Source organism: Symphalangus syndactylus, chromosome 17, assembly GCF_028878055.3.
Source record: "Symphalangus syndactylus isolate Jambi chromosome 17, NHGRI_mSymSyn1-v2.1_pri, whole genome shotgun sequence".
Classification (NCBI taxonomy): Eukaryota; Metazoa; Chordata; class Mammalia; order Primates; family Hylobatidae; genus Symphalangus; species Symphalangus syndactylus.
In genome coordinates, this window is record NC_072439.2 from 15610094 (window position 1) to 15627436 (window position 17343).

Here is a 17343-nt window from a genome sequence, read left to right on the forward strand (position 1 = left end):
CCTCCCGAGTAGCTGGGACTACAGGTGTGTACCACCGTGCCTGGCTCCAGCCCCCTTTTTGGCTCTTTTGGGGGTACCCTTGTGGGCCAGTGTTGGTCCCAGGGGTCTTTGTCAGGACAAGGGAAATGTTTGGCCCAGAAGTGCCTGTCTATGGTGGAAGCAAGATCCGCAGCTGGCCATGGTGACTCCCGCCTGTAATCCCAGCACTTTGGGAGGCTGAAGCAGGAGGGTCACTTGAGGCCAGGAGTTCAAGACCAGCCTGGACAACACAGTGAGACTCCATCTCTACAAAAAATTTAGAAATTATGCAGGTGTGGGCCGGGCGCGGTGGCTCACGCTTGTAATCTCAGCACTTTGGGAGGCCGAGGCGGGCGGATCACGAGGTCAGGAGATCGAGACCACGGTGAAAACCCGCCTCTACTAAAAATATAAAAAAATCAGCCGGGCGTGGTGGCGGGCGCCTGTAGTCCCAGCTACTCGGAGAGGCTGAGGCAGGAGAATGGCGTGAACCCGGGAGGCGGAGCTTGCAGTGAGCCGAGATCGCGCCACTGCACTCCAGCCTGGGCGGCAGAGCGAGACTCCGCCTCAAAAAAAAAAAAAAAAAAAAAGAAATTATGCAGGTGTGCTGGTGCATGCCTGTAGTCCCAGCTTCTTGGATGCTGAGGCAGGAGAATTGTTTGAGCCCAGGAGTTTGAGGTTGCGGTAAGCTATGATCTAACCATTGCACTCCAATCTGGGCAACAGGGCAAGACCCTGTCTTCTTCTTATTTTCGGGGATGGAGTTTTGCTCTTGTCACTCAGGCTGGAGTGCAGTGGCTCGATCTCAGCTCACTGCAACCTCCACCTCCTGGGTACAAGTGATTCTCCTGCCTTAGTCTCCTGAGTAGCTGGCATTACAGGCTCACAACACGATGCCTAGCTGATTTTCATTTATTTATTTATTTATTTTGTTCATTTTTTTTGGAGACGGAGTCTTGCTCTATCCCTCAGGCTGGAGTGCAGTGACGCAATCTCGGCTTACTGCAACCTCCGCCTCTCAGGTTCAAGCAATTCTCATGCCTCAGCCTCCCAAGTAGCTGGGATTACAGGCACCTGCCACCATGCCTGGCTAAGTTTTGCATTTTTAGTAGGAAGGGGTTTTGCCATGTTGGCTAGGCTGGTCTCGAACTCCTGGCCTCAAGTGATCTGCCGACCTCAGCCTCCCAAAGTACCGAGATTACAGGCGAGAGCCACTGCGACTGGCTAAGACCCTGTCTTTTTCTTTCTTTCTTTCTTTTTTTTCTTTTTTTTTTTTTTGAGACGTAGTCTCACTCTGTGGCCCAGCTGGAGTGCAGTGGGACGATCTCGGCTCGCTGCAAGCTCCACCTCCCGGGTTCACGCCATTCTCTCGCCTCAGCCTCCCGAGCAGCTGGAACTACAGGTGCCTGCCACCACGCCCGGCTAAATTTTTTTTGGTATTTTTTAGTAGAGACAGGGTTTCTCCGTGCTAGCCAGGATGGTCTCGATCTCCTGACCTCGTGATCCGCCTGCCTCGGCGTCCCAAAGTGCTGGGATTACAGGCGTGAGCCACCACGCCTGGCCAAGACCCTTTCTTAGAAAAAAAAAAAAAAAAACATATATATATATATATATGTATACACACACACACACACACACACACACACAGTAGTTGCTTCATGATGGGTATATGTTCTGAGAAATTCGTCATTAGATGATTTTGTCATGCACACACATCCTAGCATACACACGCCTAGATGGTAAAACGTACTGCACACCAGGCTTCATGGTACCGTCTACTGCTCCCAGCAGAGCATGTGACTGTACAGAATACTGCGGGCAACTGTAACATGATGACAAGTATTTCTCTCTAAACATCCACAAACAGAAAAGGTACCATAAAAATATGGTATAAAATCTTATGGGAGCCGGGCATGGTGGCTCATGCTTGTAATCCCAGCACTTTGGGAGGCCGAGGAGGGTGGATCACAAGGTCAGGAGATTGAGACCATCCTGGCTAACACGGTGAAACCCCGTCTCTACTAAAAATACAAAAAAATTAGCTGGGTGTGGCGGTAGGCGCCTGTAGTCCCAGCTACTTAGGAGGCTGAGGCAGGAGAATGGCGTGAACCTGGGAGGTGGAGCTTGCAGTGAGCCGAGATCGTGCCGCTGCACTCCAGCCTGGGCGACAAAGCAAGAGAGCAAGACTCTGTCTCAAAAAAACACACAAACAAACAAACAAACAAAAAAAACAAAAAAAAAAAAAAGAAAAGAAACAAAAACAAAAAACAAAAAATTAGCTGAGTGTGGTGGCGCACACCTGTAATCCCAGATACTCGGGAGGCCGAGGCAGGAGAATTGCTTGAACCCCTGGGCGACAGAGACTCTGCCTCAAAAAAAAAAAAAAAAAAAAAAAAAGTCTTATGGGACCCCTTCACATATGCGGTCCGTCAGTGACCGAAATGCTGTTATACTGCACATGACTGTTTGTTGAATGAATTCTGAGTCTTGCCCCCAGGCCTGGAGGGCTTCTCTTCCCGTGCCTTCCCACACTCCACTGCAGCCATCATCTCATGGGGGGAGAGTGAGAAGGACCCCGATCCCCCTCCGAGAGCCTACACCACCCAGGCAGCAAAGCAGGGCCAGGCAGGGTGCAGAGCCACCCCTAAGTGGTTCTCAGGCCCCACCTCTGGACCTCCCACCCTTTGCAGACCTGGAGATTCATTCATTTGTTTACCCATTCATTCATTCCACGCATAGTTCTGGAGCCCTGCTGCGTTCCTCGGCTGGGTGCCGGGGTGGAGGCAGAGGATATAACAGCCAAGATATGTCCCAGCCCTCAAGGAGGTACACATAAATAACACACGCGATGGTGACGTGGGATTTAGAAACTGGCATGGGCTACGGGCAAAACTAGAAGGCAAATGAGTGTCGAGTGCTGGTGGCCTGGGGGCGGGGGATGAGGAGGTGGCTTGTGAACTGAGAATTGAAGGAGGTGAGGGGTGAGCTTGGGGATGTCTAGGGGACAGGCATTGCAGGCAGAGGGTATAGCCTACGCAAAGGCCCTAGGGCTGGACTCTGCCGGGGATGTTGGAAGAAGAGTGAGGAGGCTAGTGGGGCTGGAGCAGTGAACAGGGGCGGAGAGGGAGGGGAGGGAGGGGAGGGAGGGGACGGGTCTGGACACACAGGGCATAGTGGGCTGTAGAGAGGATTTGGGCTTTTCCCCCAAGTGGGGTGGGAGCCATGGAGGGCTGTGGGCAGGGGAGGGGTGGGACCTGACTTAGAGACTCACAAGTGCCTTCTGGCTCAGGGGGTAGCCGGGTGACCAGGGCAGAGGGGACTACGCTTGTCGTGATGATGGAATCAGACCAGAGGCAGATCTGGGACAGATTCTGAAGGCAAAGGGGCTCGAGATGCGGGGAGGGCAGGAGCAGCTCTTCAGCCCCAGGAGGGGCACATATCAGCCTTGTGGGGTCTTCTCAGCTATGTCCCACCCCAATCATGTCAAACACATTTATAGGAGCCCACAGCCCACATTCAACACAAGTTTAAAGGAGTACAGTTGTGCTCAAGCTGGCAGCGAAAACACCTTCCTTTTCTCAGTGAGGTATTTTCTCTTTTTTTTTGAGACGGAGTCTCGCTCTGTCGCCCAGGCTGGAGTGCAGTGGCGCGATCTTGGCTCACTGCAAGCTCCGCCTCCCGGGTTCACGCCATTCTCCTGCCTCAGCCTCCCGAGTAGCTGGGACTACAGACGCCCGCCACCATGCCAGGCTAAGTTTTTGTATTTTTAGTAGAGACGGGGTTTCACCATGTTAGCCAGGATGGTCTCAATCTCCTGACCTTGTGATCCGCCCGCCTTGGCCTCCCAAAGTGCTGGGATTACAGGCGTGAGCCACCGCGCCCGGCCCTCAGTGGGGTGTTTTCGCTTCAATCTCCAAGACCACTGAGAAAGTCTTAAAGGAACAAATTGCCATTTTCCAAACAATAGCTATTCTTAGGAGAAGAAGTAACACTTCTTTTAGCTACTGCCAGGCCCTGGGAAGTCACCTCCTGGGCCTCAGTTTCCTCATCTGTAAAATAGGACTAATGCCTAACACAGCTCACGCAGGGCTGCGCAGACTAAAATGAGCCAAAAAGAATAATATCAACTGCACCTGCCTGGTAGGTGGGAAAAGCTTGATATTCCCCCCCCCCGCCCCTTTTTTTTGTCTTGTGAATGTTTTCTTGGCTCACCCAAGGGCTTAGAGACCCCCGGTGGCAGGGCCTGGGTCAGCGCCAGCCCAGGCCAGCATTATTTATTTATTTATTTTTGATACGAAGTCTCACTCACTGTCTCCCAGGCTGGAGTAAGTGGCGTGATCTCGGCTCACTGCAACCTCCACCTCCCGGGTTCAAGGGATTCTCGTGCCTCAGCCTCCCAAGTAGCTGGGATTACAGGTGCCTGCCGCCACACCTGGTTTATTTTTGCACAGTAGAGACAGGGCTTCACTGTGTTGGCCAGAGTGGTCTGAAACTCCTGACCTCAAGTGATACCCCAGCCTCGGCCTCCCAAAGTACTGGGATTACAGGCATGGGCCAAGGCGCAGGGCCAGGCCAGTGTTCTTGGAGCCTTGTCTCTGCTGGGGATGTGTCTCCAGAGATGGAATCTCGGGAAGCAAGTGCATGCCCTGCAGCCCCCAGGCACCTCTCCTGGGCCAGGAGGCCCCTGATTGCTCACTGCTCTCCCTCGCAACAGGCCTTTGCTGTCGCTGTGTGCTCTGCCTGGACCACCCTCCCGCTAGGTACACAAAGCTTCTTCAACCTTGGGCCCTCTCTGCTGCGCCGCCTCCTCTTCTAGGAAGCCCTCCTAGCTCCCCAGGGAGGCTCTGCTCCTCCTCAGTTCCAGCCCTGACTGCCTGGGGCTGGGAAGGGCTCCATGAAGTCCAGGGTAAACTCAGGAAGGGTCCCCCACAGCCCCCCAGGGAGCCTGCTGGGACCGATGTTCCAGACGGGGGCCTTCTTGTGTGTGGGGTGGGAGTGATGTCAGCCCTCTACAACCTAGTAAATGTTTATGGGCCAGGGGGCCTGGGCTTTGGGGTTCCCTGGTGCCCAGCAAGAGACCACCCCCTCCTGTTCCATTCTAGGGGGCCTGTCCTGCAGGCAGGGTAGGGGCGCCTGGCAGGCCTGCACCAACCCTGGCTGCTGGCCTGGAATGGGCTGGGTGGGCGGCGAGCACAGCCCTGGTCTGAGCCGTCGGCTCCCTTGAACACAGGGGGCACCTGGGGCTGGGAGGTGCGAAGGGGATCGCTGCCTTTAAATTTCCAGCTCCACTACCCCGGGCGGGCCTTAGTGCGTGCATCTGTGGAACAGGGCTGAGAGATCTGGCACAGGGTTTGGGCCGCACACGGGCCTGGAGGGCTGGGGAAGGGCTTGCAGGGGGCGGAGGCCTGCGTGGAACCGGCCCCAGAAGTGGCCGTGGTGCAGGGCTGAGGGTGACCGTCGTGGGGACGTGGACTAGTCTTTTCTCCTGTCCAGCCTTTGGTGTCCTTGGCTGGAGGTTTGGAGCTGTACCGCCCATTCCTAGAAACTGTCACTTCCTGGCTGCTGCGGGCAGGACACATGGGAAGGAAGGGGGATGAGGGACAAGGCCTGGAGTGCGGAGGAAGGGATGGAATCTGATGCCTGTGGTCACTGCGGGGCTGGGGGCCTGGGGATGACCGCCTGGGTCCACGCTGCCCGGCAGGCCGTGCTGTGGTGGGCACTGCCCCCTGCCGGCCGCAGTAGAGACAGAGGAAGCCGGTGCCTTTGAGTGGATGGGATGCCTGCAGGGAGCTGGAATCTTTTCTTTGTGGGGCATCTCTGAGAGGCCCTTATTCCCATTTACCAGGTGGCAAAGCTGAGGCCTGGGTGCTGCTGTCCTCTGAGGACAGAACAAGGAAAGAATCAAGTTCCGGGATTTGAACAGAGCCTTTAACGACGACTCTGTTAGGGCTTGGACAGGTGTCAGGGCCCCTGCCCCTCCGGGTGCGGGGTGGGTGTGTCCGCCCTTTCTCAGGGAGCCTGAGGCCCAGGCACCCAGCTCCGGAAGTGGACATGACCCTGAGCTGTTGCATGCCCCCCTTGCGCTGGAACACGCATGGACATCTGTGCTCTTTCCAGAGAGGACGTTCAAGGCAGACGCTGGAAGAAGGGACCAGAATCTCTGTGCACAGTGGCTCATGCCTATAATCCCAGCACTCTGGGAGGCTGGGGTGGGAGGACTGCTGGAGTCCAGGAGTTTGAGACCAGCCTGTACAACACAGTGAGATCCTGTCTCTACAAAAAATAAAAATAAAAACAATTAGCGGGGTGTGGTGGTGCACGCCTGCAGTCCCAGCTACCAAGGAGGCTGAGATGAGAGGGTCGCATGAGCCAGGGAGGTCAAGGTTCCAGTGAGCCATGATCCTGCCACTGCCCTCCAGCTTGAGAGACAGAGCAAGACTATGTCTCAAAAAGACGAATTTTTTGGTAGAGACAGGGTCTCATTGCGTTGCCCAGGCTGGTTCCAAGCTCCTGGCCTCAAGCAATCCTCCCACCTCAACCTCCCAAAGTGCTGGGATTACAGGCTCAAACCACCAGCCCCAGCCTACAAAAAAATTTTTTTAAATTAACCAGGCATAGTGGCAGTGGCCACAGTCCTGGCTACTCGGGAGGCTGAGGTGGGAGGATTGCTTGGGACTGGGAGTTCCAGGCTGAGTTACTACTCGGGGGCGGACAGAGAAGGATATGAGGCTGAAAGTGAAGTTTGGCATTTCACATCGAGGCCCCATGGGTGGGCTTGAGAAAAGGTGATGAGGGGGCAGGAGGGCCACAGCCAGCCCTGCCGGCTCCTGCTGTCCCCGGCCCGCCAGCAGGGCCCAGATCCATCCCAGCCGGGGCTGTGCACAGCTCTGCTCCCCTGGGTGGAGCCTGGAGCGCCCTAATTTGCAGCCCACCACAGCATGTGGGAGCTTGCAGGCTTCCTCTCCAGCTGCCAGGGAGCACGAGCCAGTTCTGGAGAAGGGGCCTGGGATGGTGCCAGCATTCCAGGGCCACCTAAATCACCAGCCTGACAGGTGGCGGGAAGGGATCGCAATTCTTTCCCTTGTCGCTGCCACCAGCCAGGTGCTGAGGGGGGTCCTGTCCCGCTCTGCCCCAGCCCCAGCCCCAGGGGCTGCGAGTGACCTGCCGGATGGGGACAGCTGCTGAGCCAGCCTGTCCGGGGCTCTCCGCTCCAGTGCCCAAGAATTTGGAGACGGGGCCTGGGCGTGTTTTCCACATGTTGTTGGCTTTGGGGACAGGCCCAGAGAAAGGATGGCTCAAGATCTGCAGGGGGGTTGTGACCAGAGCCGACAGCGCTGAGGGAAGGGCTGTGGGCGGCGGGGCCCAGTTTCCACTTGCTGGCAGGTCACTGGCATGCTCCCGCCCTGCCCTGGGAACTGGTGGAAGCAGAGGCTGGGACGCATCCCAGCCGTCTCCCCTCCTGGGCTCCCGATGGCCCCAGCCTGATGCACTACCAGTTCTGTGGGGCCAGGCTGGTACCCTTGGCAGGGACGGTGGGCGGCAGGCAGGCGCGTGTGCAGGGGGCATTATCTTATCTCCCTTCCTCACTCCCTCCCAGATCCGCCCTCACCGGCCGCTGTGTCGCCGTCATCAAGCCCTCCAGACACTGACACACACATAGACACAGAATTTATTTCTGGACGCATTCTGCAGGCTGGAGGTCCCGGCAGGCACAGGGCTCACACCTTGGGTTTTGCAAACACCTCCCAGCCCTCCAGCCGGCCCATCTTGACCAGGGAGGCCACTAAGCCCAAGTACACACAGGCGGCGGCGCCAATCCCGTAGTTGTGCGCTGTGGGAGTGGGGAAGTGATGTCAGGCCCGGGTGGGGCTCGGCCGGACCAAGACGCTCCACGCCCCGGCCGGTGCCCACCCTGGGAGCCAGACTGAGACCCCTGACAGGACACTTTCTTCAGGGATTAAGTCACTCAGGAAGAGGGCCCTAGGCTCTGGAGATGTGGAAACTGACGCACAGAGGGAGGCCAGAGTCCAGGTTGCTTCCCAGCAGGAACCCAGGCTGTGGGTCCTCATCCCGCCCCACACTGATTCCCCCCGCGAGAAGGACACCGTGCTGCCCCCGGCTGGGGCTGGGGCAAGGCTGGCCACCGGGCAGTGGTGACACATCGGTGTGTCTCAGTCTCTCCTCTGCCCATGGATGCCAGAGCCAGGCCAAGCATCTGTCCCGTGGTCTGTGTACCGAGGAGCCCAGACAGTGCCCCCACTTCCCCAGGCTCTCTGCTCGGAAGCCTCTGGGCCAGAGGAGGAAAGAGGCGTGTCCCACAAACCAGGACCTAAAGGGACTCACACCCTTTGAAGAGAGACAGGGAGGAGTTCCAGCCCGAGCTGGGCTATAGTCAAGACCTCAACCCACCTCCAACCTCTGACCAGTTCCAGTGGGAGCTGGGGAGGGACGAGGCCTCCCCAAGGTCTTGACGCACAGACAGCAGTGATGGTGTAGGCCCTGCCCTCGCACCCTCCCTCTCTGCCTGCCTGGGACCTGCCATTCATCACTCCCAACATGCCAGACCAGAGCGGCTGAGCTGCAAGAGGGCTCGTTCACTCCTCCCGCCCGCCCTGAGGGCCCACGCCTTGCCGGGCTAGGGGTAGGCCAGGGGCACAGGCGGGCACTGACCCCGAGCCCGGGCCCGTGGGAGGGCAGGAGTGGTGTCTGGCTCATGCTCCAGACGGGCTCCCCTGTGCCAAGCGTGGCCTCCTCCACCAGGGCTGCACCCTCTGATGGCTGCAAAGAAGGTCACTTGTTCCTCCAGGTGACCTCGGGCCACTTAATTCCCTCCCTGAGCCCTAATACCCTTTTCTGTAAAGTGAAGGTTGCGGGGGCAGCTCCCCTGCAGGGCTCCAGATGCAGGGAGAGAGATGGCAGGGCGAGACTCCATCCTCCTCTGACTCACAGGCCAGTGGCAGACAGGGGGTGAACTTGGTGACCTATGTCCTCTGACAAGGCATGCAGAAGGAAGGCGGCACAGCGCGAGGGCGGCGGGGATGCTGGCTTATACACAGGGTGGTCAGGACAGTGAGGGGAACAGCATTCCAGGCAGTGCACTGCCCATGCAAAGGCCCTGGGGCAGGACTGTACCTGGCATGTGGGAGGAACAGTGAGGAGGCCTGTGCGGCTGGAGCAGAGTGAGGAGGGGAGGGTGGGGAGGGGACAGGGCAGGTCAGAGAGGGCCACAGTAGGTGCTTAAGCAGCAGCAGCAGCAGCTGTCACTATGACTGAAATGGCTGGTGTTCAAGAAGGCTGCTTTGCTTCTTATCCGGGATGGAACAGAGAGGGTGGAGGATGGGCAGAGGTCAGGGGTCATTCTGCCAGGCTGGGAGGAGGGTGGGGGTGGGGAGGGGCCCACTCACTGCGTGCTCCCAGAGTCAGGCCTCCGGCGCAGCCACCGAGGAAGTAGTTCAGGGGGTCATCGGGCTTCTCGCGGACCTGGGCGCTGATGCAGGTGGTGAGGCCAAACACAGCCCCGACAGCAGCTGTGGGGTAGATGGGAAGAGCAAGGGCCTCGAGATGGGCACAGCAGCAGCCTCTTGGGCGCTCACTGCCAGTATCTGGATGGAGACAGACGCCACGGGTCGGCTGCTCACTGTGCATGGCAGCCTCCTGGCCCCAGTCCTGGAGCTGGTCTCCTGGGCCTCCCCACACTACATGTATTCCTCATAAAGGAACACCTGACTTTCTCCGGGTGGCCGGCACTGTGGACACGGGCCGGGGAGTCAGGGAGAAGAGGGAGCCATCAAATGTGCTCCGAGAGCTGGGACTGTGCCAGGAAAGGGCCCAGCCACGCCCAGCCCAGCTTGCTCACCTGCAGTGAACGTGTATTGTCCGACCTTAGCCACTCCTTCAAGGAAGGTGCCCGGAGGATTGAGTGTGACTCTGTAGGCAGCGGCGGTCAGGCCTGCGAGACAGAGGAGGGAGGCTGTTCAGACCCCACTGCTGCTAAACCCTTGCTTGGCCGGGCACCCCACTGGGTGGTCTCCCTCCCTCAGTCCTCACGATGCCCCCCAGGTGGCTCCCAGTAACCCCCCTTCTTTGCCCATGGTGCCCCCGGCTGCTGAGTGGCAGAGCTGGATTTGAACTCGGGTTTGCTGCTCCAAGGTTGGGGGGCCTCTCACTTCCTTCCCCACTCCCCGCCAGGCCTCCCTTGGCCACTTTCTCAAGCCTGTCCAGTACTGGCTCCTGCAGAGCACCTGCTGGGCGCCCATCAGCCATGCTGGCCCTGGCAGGGCACCGGCTGGCAGATGGAGACTCATCCACGTGGTGGACACAAGAACAGGCCTGAGACCTCGGTTCTGTGGCTGCTTCCGGCCTCACACCGCCAGCTCAGCAGCGCCCCCCATGGGCCCTGGCACCAGGGCCCCAGCTCCAGGTTCCCATCAATGGTTCTATTCTCCTGTGGGGCCCAGGGCTCCTGGGCCTAATCCCCCTTGGCAGCGGCTCCGCTTCCCTGCCTGGCTGCCAACGCCTCCTCCTTGCCACTCTCGACCCCCTCCTGCTGGCAGCTCGGGCCTGGGCTCGTCTCACACACCTGGCTGCCTGGCTGCTGCCCCCGCCACCCAGCCTTGCCACTCTGGTCAGCTTTTCCATCTCTGCCATTTCCCCGGCTGCCTGGCCCCTGACATTGGCTTCTATGCATGAGGAGCCTGGCAGGTCTGACCACAGCCTATGCTTCACCCGCCACGACCGCCCCAGGGGAGTGGGCTCCACCCCAGTTCCCCATCCAGCTTCAAGGGACTCATGGGACATGCCAGGCCTGGCAGTGACCCCCCCAAATAGCACCCTAGCCTCAGATCCAATTCAGCTCATGTTGGTTCTGTCCCTCAAGAGCGACTGGGGGGACTCTCACATCCAGCAGTGGGGTTCATATTCAGAGCAGCCCAGAGGAGGGACCATCTGCTCCCCACAAGCACAGATGGGGAAACTGAGACACAGGATGCAGAGAAAGGGACCACATATATCAAGAGTACCCTGTGGATCTGGTTTCTCCTAATCCCACACCAACCCCTGGGACTCCTGCTCGAACTCAGAAAGGTGGATGGAGGACCAGGCGCAGTGGCTCACGCCTGTAATCCCAGCACTTTAAGAGGCCAAGGTGGGCGGATCATTTGAGGTTAGGAGTTTGAGACCAGCCTGACCGACATGGTGAAATCCCATCTCTACTAAAAATACAAAAATTAGCCAGGCATGGTGGTACACGTCTGTAGTCCCAGCTACTTGGGAGGCTGAGTCAGGAGAACCGCTTGAACCCAGGAGGCGGAGGTTGCAGTGAGCCAACATCGCGCCACTGCACTCCAGCCTGGGTGACAGAGTGAGACTCTGTCTCAAAAAAAAAAAAAAAAAAAAAGAGAAAGGTGGATGGAGCGGAGTGCCAGGTCTGGGGACTGCAGCAGGAAAGGGGGTTGCTACTGCATCCAGGGTAAGGGACTGGAGTCCAGTACAGGGGTCCCCCCAGGACTCCCCACCTGCTCCTGGTCCAGCAGCCCCATCCTCAGTCACACTTCAGTCAGTGCACACACACACATACACACATCCCCCCCTCCCAATTTTTATTTATTTACTAACTGAAAGAAAGCTGGAGTCTATGAAGATTTTTTTTTTCTTGAGATGGAGTCTCGCTCTGTCCCCCAGGCTGGAGTGCAGTGGCGCGATCTCTGCAAGCCCCACCCCCCGGGTTCACGCCATTCTCCTGCCTCAGCCTCCTGAGTAGCTGGGACTACAGGCGCCCGCCACCACGCCCGGCTAATTTTTTGTATTTTTAGTAGAGACCGGGTTTCACTGTGTTAGCCAGGATGGTCTCGATCTCCTGACGTCATGATCAGCCTGCCTTGGCCTCCCAAAGTGCTGGGATTACAGGCATGAGCCACCGCACTCGGCCTCTTTTTTTTTTTTTTTTTTTTTTTTCGAGACAGACTCTTGCTCTGTTGCCCAGGCTAGACTGCAGTGGTGCAATCTCGGCTCACTGCAACCTCTGCCTCCTGGGTTCAAGCAATTTTCCCGCCTCAGCCTCCTGAGTAGCTGGGATTACAGGTGCCCACCACCATGCCCAGCTAATTATCATTATCATTATTATTATTATTTTTGTATTTTTAGTAGAGACGGGGTTTTACCATGTTGGCCAGGCTGGTCTCGAACTCCTGACCTCAGGTGATCCGCCCACTCAGCCTCCCAAAGTGCTGGGATTAAAGGCGTGAGCAACGATGCCCGGCCTTGAAGATTCTTAATGAGAGGGGACTGCCAGCCCTGCCTGGGACCTGAAGAGTCCTGATCCAGGGCTGGGCCAGCCATGAGAGTCTTATAACCCTCTCATCTCAAGAGGGAACCACTGACAAGACTCAGTGACGCCCCCAGAACCGTCACCGAGGGACTCCTGGGCAGAACCTCCTTACGCCACCCCCACATGCCAGCGGTCCTGGCCAAAGGACCCCTAGCTCATGGAGCACGCCTGACACGGTGAGTGCGTCCACCATCCTCCATCCCTTCCAAAGTCCTTGAACTGGGAGTGGACGAGCTGGGACCCCCTGATTATCCCATAGAGGTCAAGGACTGCCCCACCCCAACTCTGCCCCAGCTGTCATCTAGCTGTGGTGTCCTGCCACATCCACCTCTCTCCACCTCTCCTCATCCATCCCCTAGCGCCGTTCAAAAGGCCCCCTTCCCTCTGCTTCCCAACTGCTGGTTCCCTCTGAGCCTCCCAGAGTGACTGCCAGACCCAGTGTGAATTCATTCATTCATTCAGCTACTGCCACTCATTCACTCAGTCACAAAGTTACCGAGTACCTAATAAGGTACCACATTCACTCATTCATTCACTCACAAATGGTGCCCACAAGATGCTTCATTCATTCATTCATTCATTCATCCATAGTTATCGTGTGCCCACAGGTCCTGGGCTCTGCTGAGTACAGTCTCCCCATCGTCCAGGGTCCCCAACTCAGGGAAACCAGCCAGGAAACAATTTATCTCCCTCAGATGAGAAGTGAGGGGAGCCTCGGAATGAAGTGAGTGGGGCAGTGAGGGGAGGACCCAGAAACAAGTTTCAGCAGTTCTGCACAATGAGTGGAGCTCGTCACTGAAGAATTTAGGGAGAAGGACGGGCGTGCTGGCTCACGCCTGTAATCCCAGCACTTTGGGAGGCTAAGGCGGGCGGATCACCTGAGGTCAGGAGGTCGAGACCAGCTTGGCCAACATGGCAAAACCTTGTCTCTACTAAAAATACAAAAATTAACCAGGCACGGTGGCAGGCACCTGTAATCTCAGCTACTTGGGAGGCTGAGACACAAGAATTGCTTGAACCTGGGAGGCAGAGGTTGCAGTGAGCCAAGATCGCACCACTGCACTCCAGCCTGGGTGATAGAATGAGATTCCGTCTCAAAAAAAAAAAAAAGAAAGAAAGAAAGAAAAAAGAAAAATTTAGGGAGAATGAATGTCACCCTCGAAGACCCCTGGGCACCCTTGGAGGGCTCACAGAAGCCACTGACCACCCCTAAATCTAAATCTGATGCCATCAGAGATCCCCTGACGTGGCAACTCTGTCAAAATTTCCATCAAAAGTTCCAACCTCCCCCTCTAAGACCCTCTGGGGAGCCCCCCTGGTCCCAGAGACCCTTCACTCAGCAGCACCACACCCCAAGACAAGCTGTCTCCTCCAACGGCCTCCTGAGACCGCAGCCCACTCATTTTGTATTCATGCATGAGGAATGCACACACTCTCTCACATGAACACCAACATGCACGTCTTTCTCAGTTTCAGATCCTATCCCCTGGGTGGCCCCCTTCAGCCCTTTCTCTTGAAGACCCTCAATAAGGACCTGATGGGAACATTCCTTGCTTCAGAGACCCCTAGGAGCAGGTCAGCTGACCTGGATTTGCAGCCCAGCTTCAAATGACCCTGGAGCAGTTAATATGCTTCTCCAACCTTCAGTCCCTACCTGTAAGAAATGGAGATACAATAATGTCTGCCTTACTATTAATAAATATGCAAAATATGGGAGTGATGATTAGGTCTGCCCTAATTCAAATGCCTCCCAATGGAGCCGCAACTTTGGCCAGGCCCTGTTTCACATATGCTGGAAATAGAGTTGACCAAAATGGTTCCTCAGCTTATACACACACCAGGTTGTAAAGACTGTTTCTTTGGGGTTTTTTTTTTTTTTTCTTTTTGAGACGGAGTCTTACTCTGTCGCTCAGGCTGGAGTGCAGCAGCACAATCTCGGCTCACTGCAAGCTCCACCTGCCCCGGGTTCACGCCATTCTCCTGCCTCAGCCTCCCGAGTAGCTGAGACTACAGGCGCCCACCACCACGCCCGGGTAATTTTTTTTTTTTTTTTTTTGAGATGGAGTCTTGCTCTGTCGCCCAGGCTGGAGTGCAGTGGCACGATCTGGGCTCACTGCAAGCTCCACCTCCTGGTTCACGCCATTTTCCTGCCTCAGCCTCCCGAGTAGCTGGGACTAGAGGCCCACCACCACGCTCGGCTAATTTTTTATATTTTTTAGTAGAGACGGGGTTTCACCATGTTAGCCAGGATGGTCTCGATCTCCTGACCTCATGATCCGCCCGCCTTGGCCTCCCAAAGTGCTGGGATTACAGGCGTGAGCCATGGCACCCGGCCTATGCCTGGCCAATTTTTTTTGTATTGTTAGTAGAGACGGGGTTACACCGTGTTAGCCAGGATGGTCTTGATCTCCTGACCTCGTGATCCACCCGCCTCAGCCTCCCAAAGTGCCGTGATTACAGGCGTGAGCCACTGCGCCCAGCTGGTTTTTTTTTTTTTTTTTTTTTGAGACAGAGTCTCACTCTATTGCCCAGGCTGGAGTGCAGTGGCACAATCTCGGCTCACTGCAACCTCTGCCTCCTGGGTTCACGCCATTCTCCTGCCTCAGCCTCCCAAGTAGCTGGGACTACAGGCGCCCGCCACAATGCCCGGCTAATTTTTTGTATTTTTAGTAGAGACGGGGTTTCACCATCTTAGCCAGGCTGGTCTTGAACTCCTGACCTCGTGATCCGCCTCCCAAAGTGCTGGGATTACAGGCGTGAGCCACCGCGCCCGGCCTATTATTTTTATTTTTTGAGACAAGGTCTCGCTTTGTCGCCCAGGCTGGTGTGCAGCGGCACAATCATAGCTCACTAGAGCATTGAACTCCTGGTTTCAAGTGATCCTCCTGTCTCAGCCTCCTGAGTAGCTGGGACTACAGGTACGCACCACCATGCCCAGCTAATTGTTTTACTTTTTTGCAGAGATGGGGATCTTGCTATTTTGCCCAGGCTGGTCTGGAACTCCTGGCCTCAAGCGATCCTTCCACTTTAGCCTCCTGAGCACCGGATTACAGGTGTGAGCCACCACGCCTGGCTCAGTTTGTAAAGATTCTTCATTAGAGGGAAGGGGACTTCCAGCTCCATCTGGGACCTGATGAGTCCCAACCTGTGGCTGAGAATTAAAGGACATGACGCCCATGAAACGCTCAGGCTGGAAGGGGCAAGACTCAGATTTACCCTATAAGAGAATGCCAGGGCCGGCCAGGCATGGTGGCTCACGCCTGTAATCCCAGCACTTTGGGAGCCCGAGATGGGCGAATTGCCTGAGACCAGGAGTTCCAGATCAGTCTGGCCAACACGGTGAAATCCCGTCTCTACTAAAAACACAAAATAATTAGCTGGGCGCGGTGGCGTGCCCCCATAATCCCAGCTACTTGGGAGGCTGAGGCAGGGGAAGTGCTTGAACCAGGGAGCTGAAGGTTGCAGTGAGCCGAGATCGCGCCACTGCACTCCAGCCTGGGCGACAGAGCAAGGCTCTGTCTCAAAAAAAAAAAAAAAAAAAAAAAAAAGAGAATGCCAGGGCTTGTGGGTCCCCCTCATTCCCCTGCAAGGCTACCCTCACAGTAGCTCCTGATCCACCTCACCTAGGACCTCTCTGGCAGTCCCAGTAAAAGCTTCAGGTATCCCTAACCGCCCAGCACCCCCTGACCACAGAAAGACCTCATCCCACCCCAAAGCTTTCTCAGACATCTGTACCGCCCTCAGATGCCCCAATCATGACTCATGATCCCCTCTAACAATCTGCTACCCCGTTGGAAAGTCTCGTGGTCCCTTAGCTCCTTGGACTTGATAATGGCCCTGTCTCACTCCACAATTTCCCCGAGCCTGGCGATAGCTTGGGACCGCCTCAGACGACCCCAGGGACTAGCTTGTCGCATGTCACGACCTCCCAGTGCTCCCCAACCCTGCTGGACCCCTACCAACATCCATTTCACGCAAGATCCCCCCCACGACCGCCCAAGACACCCCGATGACGACCACGTGAGTACCCGCGAGACTCCCAGACCCGTTCTATCCAAACAGCCCCCAGTAACCCCACGACCTCCCTACGGCCTCGGCCCTCCACCCTCGGGGCCAGGCCGGCGCTCACCAGCGACGCTGGCAATACTGGTGGTGCTGTAGGCTTTGCGGTGGCAATCGGTGCCATCGGGGATATCCCAGTACTGACGAAAAACCGTCGGCGCCATAGCCTGCAACCCAGATCCCGCACCACGGACCCCGCCGGCTCGGCAAGCGCAAAGGCAGCCGCGGCTGGCTATCGCGAGACTTCTCGGGCTGCGCGCGCAACCTTTCGGGCTAGCGGGCCGGCAACAAGTGAGCAACTTTATTGATAGGCGCGGACACGGACACGGACACGGATCGGGCGCACGCACCGGGGACAGGCCTGGTGGAAGAGAGCAGCAAGTGCACTCCCAGGCAGATTCCCAGAGGGTGAAACTGAGGACGACTGCGATCAGTGCAGACAGATTTCGCTAGTCCCAGCTCAGGGAGTCCTAGGTTAGGGACGGTTTGACTACTAGAGGCGGGGACTAATCTACTAGGGGAGGGGCCAGGCTCAGACTGGGACGAGCGGGACTCCAGTTGATAGGAGCGAGACATGACGAGACAAGGACTGTGGAGCGGGGCATGGCGGGGATGTGGCCACACCCAGTGTCAGAATCTGTATAGCGAGTGGTCATGCCCTGTGGTCAGTCACCAAGCTGGAGTCTGAGCCGGGTGCTACTGTTTTGGGCCGTGGACAGGATCGGGGCGGGGATTATCGGGAAAGTGACCAATGACAATACGAGAAGCTCGGCGGGACGTGGCCTCTGTCCAACCCGTGGGTTACCCACGCCCTAGGCCGGATGAAGTACACAGGCGCTTGACTTGGGGGCGTGGCTAGAATTGCAGGAATAACCTAAAAAGGACTTGACCAATCCGAGACTGTATAAGGGATGAAGGGGCGAGGCCGTGCCTGGATC

At 56.9% G+C, this 17343-nt stretch overlaps 1 protein-coding gene and 1 pseudogene across 1 annotated transcript; both read right to left on the bottom strand.

Moving 5' to 3' along the window:
• Positions 1–2126: 2126 nt before the first annotated feature.
• Positions 2127–6089, bottom strand: LOC129466460 (uncharacterized; annotated as a pseudogene).
• Positions 6090–7669: 1580 nt separating this feature from the next.
• NDUFA11 (NADH:ubiquinone oxidoreductase subunit A11) lies at positions 7670–16816 on the bottom strand. Its single transcript, XM_055250015.2, has 4 exons — positions 16473–16816; positions 9875–9967; positions 9423–9545; positions 7670–7849 (listed from the first exon to the last, which is right to left on the bottom strand). Exons 1-4 carry the CDS (start codon positions 16567–16569, stop codon positions 7737–7739), a joined length of 426 nt encoding a protein of 141 aa, XP_055105990.1. The 5' UTR covers positions 16570–16816; the 3' UTR covers positions 7670–7736.
• Between the last annotated feature and the right edge of the window lie 527 nt (positions 16817–17343).